This window comes from Entelurus aequoreus, linkage group LG27 (genome assembly GCF_033978785.1).
Source record: "Entelurus aequoreus isolate RoL-2023_Sb linkage group LG27, RoL_Eaeq_v1.1, whole genome shotgun sequence".
Classification (NCBI taxonomy): Eukaryota; Metazoa; Chordata; class Actinopteri; order Syngnathiformes; family Syngnathidae; genus Entelurus; species Entelurus aequoreus.
Window position 1 is genome coordinate 16,282,583 of NC_084757.1, and position 9,943 is coordinate 16,292,525.

The 9,943-nt window shown below is 40.3% G+C and overlaps 1 protein-coding gene across 2 annotated transcripts in view; it reads right to left on the reverse strand.

Annotated features, from left to right (window-relative positions):
* The window catches only part of spata18 (spermatogenesis associated 18), a 17,760-nt gene extending 8,369 nt beyond the window's left edge, over window positions 1-9,391 (reverse strand). The window contains exons 1-7 of one of the 2 annotated variants that reach the window (XM_062039430.1): window positions 9,015-9,391; window positions 4,436-4,541; window positions 3,540-3,658; window positions 1,996-2,102; window positions 487-582; window positions 285-401; window positions 1-218 (exon numbers count right to left, since the gene is read on the reverse strand). The exon at window positions 1-218 is cut by the window's left edge and continues 20 nt beyond it. In XM_062039430.1, coding sequence (XP_061895414.1) covers window positions 1-218; window positions 285-401; window positions 487-582; window positions 1,996-2,102; window positions 3,540-3,658; window positions 4,436-4,541; window positions 9,015-9,095 — 844 coding nt within the window. In that variant the 5' untranslated portion in view covers window positions 9,096-9,391. The remainder of the gene's footprint in view (window positions 219-284; window positions 402-486; window positions 583-1,995; window positions 2,103-3,539; window positions 3,659-4,435; window positions 4,542-9,014) is intronic. The other variant, XM_062039429.1, reaches the window with a different exon arrangement.
* Window positions 9,392-9,943: the final 552 nt, after the last annotated feature.

The following is a 9,943-nucleotide window of genomic DNA, read 5'->3' on the forward strand; positions in this document are numbered from 1 at the left end:
TCCTCTGGACTGTGTCAGAGTTGCTGATGTAATTCTGAAGCTGTGACTCCGCCTCCTTGCGTTCCGCAGCATACAAATCGTTGAAGCGCGACACCACGCGCAGCAGACGGGAGGAGCTAGAGCTAGTGAGCTGGGCTCGGGGGACCACCTCGAACCTGAGGGGGCTGGAGGAGCGCCGGTGGCTGGATAAGGCGTTAATAGTACTGTTTCTCATCAACCTAGGACAAAGAAGAACTTGTTGCATGTACTGTAGATTGTAGCTTCAGGTTGTCGTTCAGAGGTACCTGTTGTTGTTTAGGTAGGACACCTCATTCCTCAACATGGAGGCCTGCCGGTCGTAATCATGATAGGGTACCTGCTTATTCTTATAAAGGTCTATCTGGGAGCGTGCGAATCTCAAACTGACAAACAAACATGGATGATATTAATTTCATACGTGAATATCGTCAAGTGTGTGTGTGAAGTGTTTGTGTGTAGTTCAGTTACTCCTCTTTCAGCTTCAGTAGTTCATCCTCAGTAGCCAGCATGGTGGTCACCGTTTTGCTCTTTGCCTTGTCCAGGTCCCGATGAGCATCATCCAGCCTAGTGAGTAAAACAAGGTAAGAAAGTTCTTCAATAGATAAAAGCTGCAGGTGGCATCAACCGCTTTCTTGGGGTTCACTTATTTTTAAACTTGTGGGACAATGGACGTTAAAAAAAAAATTGATGTGACCCTTTTTTTCTATTCTTCATGGAAAATTTTCAACAAGGGCTACACCAGGGTTGTCCAAAATATTTTTTACTGAAACCGCAAACTGAAAAAAAAAGAAAAGGATGTGGACACCATTTTAATAGTTTTCATTATCAAAACAGATGTTTCTCAACATTTAAAAGGGATCATATGATTTTTTTTCCTACATGTAAAACCCTTCCTTGTGGTCTACATAACATGTAATGGTGGTTCCTTGGTCATAATGTTGCATATATTATGTATTAGAGCATTTTCAAGCCGCTTTCTGACCGTCTCTTCAGAACGTGCCTCCACTTCGACAGCGTCTTCTTCCTGTCAGCCATCTTGTAGTTTTTAGCGTGTCTATACTGACAGATATAAGTTAGAACTATATGCTACTTTAACAGAAATGGCAACAGTGGAGGATGCATGTGGATGCACAAGCCAGTCTGCCCCACAACAAGAACACAGAGAAAAAATGGGCGTATTGACTACAGTGCAAAGCTCTTCAGCTAAATGTCTACCATAAAGCTGATTCTGATTCTGATATATGGAGATATCCGCTGATGTCATACCTGCAAAAAACGATAAAATTGGGCCAATTTCAAACGGCTCGTTTAAGTATGAAGCAAGGCAAGATTGTTTTATAAATATCTCAGCAATGCCTACACGGTTTGACTTCACATTTTCAGGACTTGTGCAGATCCCAAATACACAAAAACAGGCAGCAATAGAGAAGAAAACTTGTTTTGCATAATAGGTCCCCTTTAAACTTTGTCTTGATAGACAAATGTTATTGATCCCAAAGAAAATAGTTTGACATAGTAGCTCAATTATAAAAGGAAAGAATAACAAACACTCAAGGGCACAAAAAAAAGAAGAAATAATAAATAAAATGTAATAGATAATATCAACAATACAAAAGTGATAAACACAGCAATAGAATGGGGCGACTGAAAAATAAAATAAATTATAAGTAAATACAACTTAAATATACACTACAAACAATGAAAGGTGCGGTTATGTAAAGCAGTATAGTAATAAGCCACTATTATATATTACACCGGTTTGCTTTTTTATTCCAAGTTTTGTTTTTCTCAAGTAATAGTATTTTTAGTATGTACTTTGACAAACTTTATTGATCCACAAGGGAAATTGTACCGCGGGCCATTAAAAAATAAGCTGCGTGTCGCACTCTGGACAGCCCTGGCATAGACTTTTGTCTTCCATGTTTACTGAAACATACGTTTATTTACTGCTGTGTGTCTTTTGCGCCACAGACTCACTCTGCCTTGACCAAGTCCAGCTGCCTCTGAGTGGCACACAGCTGCGACTCCAACCACTTGTTGCAGCTGGCCAGCTCCAGGATCTTCCGGTCCTTTTCCGCCAATTCCTGATTGAGGATACGCACAATCAAACAATAACAATTAAGACTGCAGAACAGGATTATCTGGTCTGGAACATCCTAGTTGCCACACAGTGGATCCCTGCATATTAAGCATTCGCAACCCCACAAATTTGCGGATTTTTGATCAAAAACATGCTTTCATTTGTCCAACATTCGGGAGGACCTAGTTAGCATGTAGCAGCTAACATGAACAAAATGACCAAAAAAACATATTCCACCGCACAAGTGTCCGAATATTTCAGTTTAAACCTTTGGAACAAGATTAGCTTAACAACACTAAGGAGTAAGTTTGCCGGATGTGCGCCAATACAACAAATATGCAAGCCCATATGAAACACAACACTCGACAGTCTACACTCACTTCACTTTTGGTGAACCAGTCAGGTCAGTGTGAACAAAACAGTTCAAAATGGCGTGCGCTCACAGAAAGTGTGGTTAAATACATTGCCAAAGACATGCTGTCATTTAACACTGTTATAAAACTAGCATTTCGAAAAACGCTGCAAATGTTTGACAGATATTTGTCTTGTCATGTCGCTGTTCCTTATGCTGACTCTGCCAGACTAAGGTTTTTTTGCACATGACCTGTTAATACATCTGCTTATACTTAGGTGTTTATATTGTTACTCTGCAGTTTTGTTTAAAGTCCTAACTTGATTTTCACTTAAGTAACTCTATTTCTGCCTACATGTTCAAAATTTAAGTGCTACTTTATTTATCAATACTTTATTTAGCTATTTTATTTATTGTTTTAGTTGTGTATATTTCAGGCCCCCCCAACCCTCTTAACATATTGTATTGCTTTTGGTTGTGATTGAACTCGAGTGCCAAATTTTGCTGACAGACAAAATATATTTTATTTTTCTTTGTTTGTTTTACTTAACTTGGAGATTTAAACGTTTTCATTCCACATACAATTTTAAAATATATAAGAAATTGAAGTTTATTGCATTAAAAAATACATACATGCATTATTATTATTATCATTACATCAATGGTTAATTTACTCTCATAAAAAGAATGACAATATTGTAGGTCAATATATTATCAAGCAAAATTTGTTATAGGACCAGGCCTACACTTACCCTTTTATTGCAAATGTTGATCACCATGAATTGATTTACGTGGACCCCGACTTAAACAAGCTGAAAAACTTATTCGGGTGTTACCATTTAGTGGTCAATTGTACGGAATATGTACTGTACTGTGCAATCTACTAATAAAAGTTTCAATCAATCAATCTGAAATCAGAGAAGTCAGGTGTTTGCCTGATTAGCACAACCTAGGCTTTATTAAAATGTCAAAAATAGACGTTTTTGTGTGCATCTCAATTGCGGGCGTTTCATTTGCCATTGGCGGTGGTTTCGGGAACGTAACGCCTACGGAAAGAAGGGATCTACTGTATATAAGAAGTGAGGTCACCTGCGAGAGACTTGAAGTGGCGTCAATGCTGGCGACAGGCGACCTTAATGTTGAGAAACAATTTCCCAGGCATGGCAGCAAGCGTGTTTTGATGGCGGACACTCCATCTGTGTGTTTACCTGAGATAGGAGAATGTATGCCATATTCACAGGTTAAAGTTATTCACAGGTAGGGACGTAACGACAAACGGTAGTAATCATAACCGCGGTAAAACGCCTGACGGTTAGTATTACTGTTTTAAATTAAAATGATCGAAAAAATGTGATTGATAACTGCACTTTGATAAACCCATGGACTGACGGGCCCCAGCTCGCTAGCTTAAATGCTAACATAAAAAGAGACATTTTTGTCTTTACCCATTACGAAATGACATACTCCAATCTAAACTTATACAAACACATTTCTGTATGAGCAACTAAGATATTCAATTTTTCACATTGAACCTACAAGCTGTGCTCTCTTTTTACAGAGTGATCGTTATATACTTGAAGAAATGACGAAATGGAGATGTTTTTATGGTGCGTTGAAGGACCGCTGAACAGAGGACAATAAATAATAATAGATAAATAATAGATTTTATTTGTTACACACTGTAGTGCTGCAGTATAAACCAATTTTTAGAAACCATAAACGCTTACCTATTAAAACATATAAAACACTATCAGTGAAGCATAAGAAATACAAACCAAGCAAAATAATGGCTTTTTTTTAACAGTATGTCTATTTTAGTTAAAAATGTCCATGTGTGTATATGTACTTTTTGAGCACATTCCACAATGTGGATAATAACCGTAATATGACTTTTTAATATTGTTACATCCCTAGTCGTAGGTCATGTTTAAAATAAACTTTCTTATGCACTTAAAAAGCAGCTTCACACATGTGAGAATGTTTACCTTCAGCAGCTATTGAGTTCAGGATGGAAAAGAGCTCTCCTTGGATTTTGGCCGTGAACTCGATCGTCTCACAACACCTGTTCATGTTCTCGTCACAGGAAATCATCTTGAGGACCACAAAACACACAGCACGTGTTTATTTGTGTTGACCTCTGATGTGCAGTACTTTGTTTTCAAATGTTCTTGTTAAGCGCTTCATAAATAAAGCTGGTATTGTATGATCGCCTTCACCTCTGCCGACACCAGGCTTGGGAGAAATTCAAAATTTAGAAATTTTAATTAAATCAATTTGAAGAGACATTTTAATTTAACAGGCTCCACCTCACATGTTAAATTTAAATTGGAATAACAGGAGGTAGAGTTCAATTCAAAATAACTTAACACTCAAATTAAACACACATTCCTTCCATTTTGAGCATTCTGAAAAATGTTGTGTTTTCACACCCATTTCCATAATTTAAAAGGTTATATTACTTCAAATGTAATCTGTTTTATAGAAGACTATTTTATTCGTAATTGTTGACGAAAAACAAATGTAATGGGTTTGAGGTTCACAGTAATAATATTTCTATAAAATATGCAAAATAGTCATGCATGGAATTTACTGTAAAGCATAATTCTGGAATATACCAAAACTATCAATTGGAATCTTGTGGAATTTCATGTAACATTAACCACAGTTCTGCATCGTGTTTGCAACCTAGATTCATGGAACTGACTTGGAATATGGAGAAACTTATCACTTCATTTCAGAATGGCAGCCTGCCATACACTCACCTGCCATAACGGTGATGGACATCAGTAATTTAAAAGTGTTATTATTGTAGTTTGCAAATGTAAATAACTGTGTTGTGTTGTGTTGTTTTTTTTGTTTTTGTTTGACACAACAAAAAGGGCTGCAGCTTCTTATTTTCCTAGTTTATCGATTATAATGTTCGATTGAGGTGGCGACTTGTCCAGGGTGTACCCCGCCTTCCGCCCGAATTCAGCTGAGATAGGCTCCAGCACCCCCCGCAACCCCAAAAGCGGCAAGCAGTAGGAAATGGATGGATGGATGAGTAATAGGATTAAATACACTACATAGCTGCGATGCGTATTTTTGGAAAATAGTTGAAATAAAGATTTACCATAACCTTCGATATATTTTTTTTATAAATGCACATCATCATCCGGCTTATTTTTTATAAATGCACATCATCATCCGGCTTATTAGTGATTCCCAGACCCCCAAAAAAGTCTGCGCGCTATAGAGCGTTTTCTATTCGGGCTCCAATACTATGGAATGCCCTCCCGGTAAAAGTTAGAGATGCTACCTCAGTAGAAGCATTTAAGTCTCATCTTAAAACTCATTTGTATACTCTAGCCTTTAAATAGACTCCCTTTTTAGACCAGTTGATCTGCCGTTTCTTTTCTTTTCTTTTCTACTCTGCTCCCAACCCGGGGTGGACCGCTAGCCTGTCCATCGGATGGGGACACCTCTACGCTGCTGACCCGTCTCCGCTCGGGATGGTTCCTGCTGGCCCCACCATGGACTGGACTTTCGCTGATGTGTTGGACCTTCACAATATTATGTCAGACCCACTCGACATCCATTGCTTTCGGTCTCCCCTAGAGGGGGGTGGGGGGGGTTACCCACATATGCGGTCCTCTCCAAGGTTTCTCATAGTCATTCACATTGACGTCCCACTGGGGTGAGTTTTCCTTGCCCGTATGTGGGCTCTATACCGAGGATGTCGTTGTGGCTTGTACAGCCCTTTGAGACACTTGTGATTTAGGGCTATATAAATAAACATTGATTGATTGATTGATTGATCAACATTGAAATTTCCCTTTTAACATATGTGCATTAATACATTTGTTTTCAATATATGGCTGGCGAAAACTATGTACACAAACTAAAAGTTCTGAACACTACATGCAGTATGCCATCCATCCATCCATTTTCTTCCGCTTATCCGAGGTCAGGTCGCAGGGGCAGCAGCCTAAGCAGAGAAGACCAGACTTCCCTCTCCCCAGCCACTTCGTCCAGCTCCTCCTGGGGGATCCCGAGGCGTTCCCAGGCCAGCTGGGAGACATAATCTTCCCAACGTGTCCTGGGTCTTCCCCGTGGCCTCCTGCCGGTCGGACGTGCCCTAAACACCTCCCTTGGGAGGCGTTTGGGTGGCATCCTGAGCAGATGCCCAAACCACCTCATCTGGCTCCTCTCGATGTGGAGGAGCAGCGGCTTTACTTTGAGCTCCTCCGGGATGGCAGAGCTTCTCACCCTATCTCTAAGGGAGAGACCCGCCGCCAATAAAAGCCAAACTGTGGGCCAAACGTGGATGCATATGCAAAAGTGCAATACATTTACAGTAATGTAATTATTTATATCTCAATCAATCAATCAATCAATGTTTATTTATATAGCCCTAAATCACAAGTGTCTCAAAGGGCTGTACAAGCCACAACGACATCCTCGGTACAGAGCCCACATACGGGCAAGGAAAACTCACCCCAGTGGGACGTCAATGTGAATGACTATGAGAAACCTTGGAGAGGACCGCATATGTGGGTAACCCCCCCCCCCTCTAGGGGAGACAGAAAGCAATGGATGTCGAGTGGGTCTGACATAATATTGTGAAAGTCCAACACATCAGCGAAAGTCCAGTCCATGGTGGGGCCAGCAGGAACCATCCCGAGCGGAGACGGGTCAGCAGCGTAGAGATGTCCCCATCCGATGAACAGGCTAGCGGTCCATCCCGGAGCAGAGTAGAAAAGAAAAGAAAAGAAACGGCAGATCAACTGGTCTATAAAGGGAGTCTATTTAAAGGCTAGAGTATACAAATGAGTTTTAAGATGAGACTTAAATGCTTCTACTGAGGTAGCATCTCTAACTTTTACCGGGAGGGCATTCCATAATATTGGAGCCCGAATAGAAAACGCTCTATAGCCCGCACTTTTTTTGGGCTCTGGGAATCACTAATAAGCCGGAGTTCTTTGAACGCAGATTTCTTGCCGGGACATACGGTACAATACAATCGGCAAGATAGGCAGGAGCTTGACCGTGTAGTATTTTATACGTAAGTAGTAAAACCTTAAAGTCGCATCTTAGGTGCACAGGAAGCCAGTGCAAGTGAGCCAGTATAGGCGTAATATGATCAAACTTTCTTGTTTTTGTCAAAAGTCTAGCAGCCACATTTTGTACCATCTGTAATCTATTAATGCTAGGAGGCCCGAAAATAAAACGTTACAGTAATCGAGACGAGATGTAACGAACGCATGAATAATGATCTTAGCATCGCTTGTGGACAAAATGGAACGAATTTTAGCGATATTACGGAGATGAAAGAAGGCCGTTTTAGTAACACTCTTAATGTGTGACTCAAACGAGAGAGTTGGGTCGAAGATAATACCCAGATTCTTTACCGAGTCGCCTTGTTTAATTGTTTGGTTGTCAAATGTTAAGGTGGTATTATTAAATAGATGTCGGTGTTGAGCAGGACCGATAACCAGCATTTCCGTTTTCTTAGCGTTGAGTTGCAAAAAGTCATCAATTGTTTAATTTCATTAAGACACGCCTCCAGCTGACTAGAATCCGGCGTGTTGGTCAGCTTTAGGGGCATGTAGAGTTGGGTGTCATCAGCATAACAGTGAAAGCTAACACCGTATTTGCGTATGATGTCACCTAGCGGCAGCATGTAAATACTAAAGAGTGCAGGGCCAAGAACCGAACCCTGGGGAACTACGCACGTTACCTTAACATAGTCCGAGGTCACATTGTTATGGGAGACACACTGCATCCTGTCAGTAAGATAAGAGTTAAACCAAGACAAGGCTAAGTCTGACATCCCAATACGCGTTTTGATACGCTCTAATAAAATATTATGATCAACAGTATCGAAAGCGGCGCTAAGATCAAGAAGCAGCAACATAGATGACGCATCAGAATCCATCGTTAGCAATAGATCATTAGTCATTTTTGCGAGGGCTGTCTCCGTAGAGTGATTTGCCCTGAAACCGGATTGCACCTTATTGTTATTTTATCCTGCACTACAACGAGCGAATGCAACTAAATGTCGTTCTTATCTGTACTGTAAAGTTCAAATTTGAATGACAATAAAAAGGAAGTCTAAAAAAAATGTAAAAAATAAAAAACCCAGATTTGATGTATTTTTCAAATAAACTCAAGGTTGCACTACAAATGTTAGAGTTGCCCAATAAATTTCAAATAATTTACATACAGTTGTCTCATGAGTGCAAAATACGATGCTGTACATACGTTGTAAAATAAAGTAACAAAACGGTTTGTGCGAACAGGAAGTAACCCGGAAGTAACGAGCGGTGAACCATCTTTACCAGTAAAAGCTCTTTGGAAACGTCGGTCTGTAACCAAGGCGACTTAGCTCCATGGTAACCAAACTCTGATTGTAAAAATGGTTTAAAACAGTGCAATGTGTTCAGTTTATTTTCCAAATAAATTGAATTAGCAATAATAGTGACGACATACTACAACAAGTAAACATGACATATCGTGAAGCTGCCGCCATTTCCGCCGTAATATTTGCATGCTAACTAGAACCAATTATGAATATGCACTTACATTGTACTCAAGCAGCCAACTCTGCAGCTTGTCCTGCAAACCGCAGGAATTGCTCATCAGAAAGTTTAACGCCTGCGCCATGTTTGTGCTTGTGAGGAACTAAAAAAACACACGTAAAAAGGGGGGAAATGGTCTCCTTGTCCCCGCCTACATACACATCCGCATGGAGACCAACAGGAGTGACGTCTGTTGCTCGTAGGGTCCAGCGAGTTCAAAATTGGGGATAAAAAAAAAAAGGTGTGCACTGTCCACGCAGGTGATGTCGACGTCACGCCGGCGGCCTTTGTTTCACAGCAGCGGGATTAAAGAGCCTGAGCCTGTGTGGCTGCTGATGTGTTTTATAATTAGCTAGCTACTTTACAAATAGCATTGGAATTAGCATCTGAATTAGCATCGGGATTAGCATTGGGATTAGCGTTTGAATTAGCATTGGAATTAGCATCGGAATTAGCATTGGGATTAGCGTTTGAATTAGCATTGGAATTAGCATCGGAATTAGCATTGGGATTAGCATTGGAATTAGCGTTTGAAGTAGCATTGGAATTAGCATCGGAATTAGCATTGGAATTAGCATAAAGTCCACCCAGTACGTACATGAACATGTTATAAAGTCATACCGTCAAATGACGCCGAAGACTTCATCTTTGTGTGTTATTGGCACTAACACGACCCTAAACTACTGGAGTGCTCAAAAAAGTGCTGGACTGCAGGAGATTGCAAACACCTGCTGGAGCTAGTGTGACTGACTGGCTAGTGCGGATCAATACTGGGAATGTCGATACCGCCATTGCCAGATTTTTCGGTTCCTCATATCGATCCTCCAATAAAAATGTCGATACTTTTGATACTTTAGTTTAGGGGTTGCGTACTGAAAAGTCAAAGTATGCGGGGCCATATGGATATGTTGTCATTAAAAAAAAAAAAAGCTA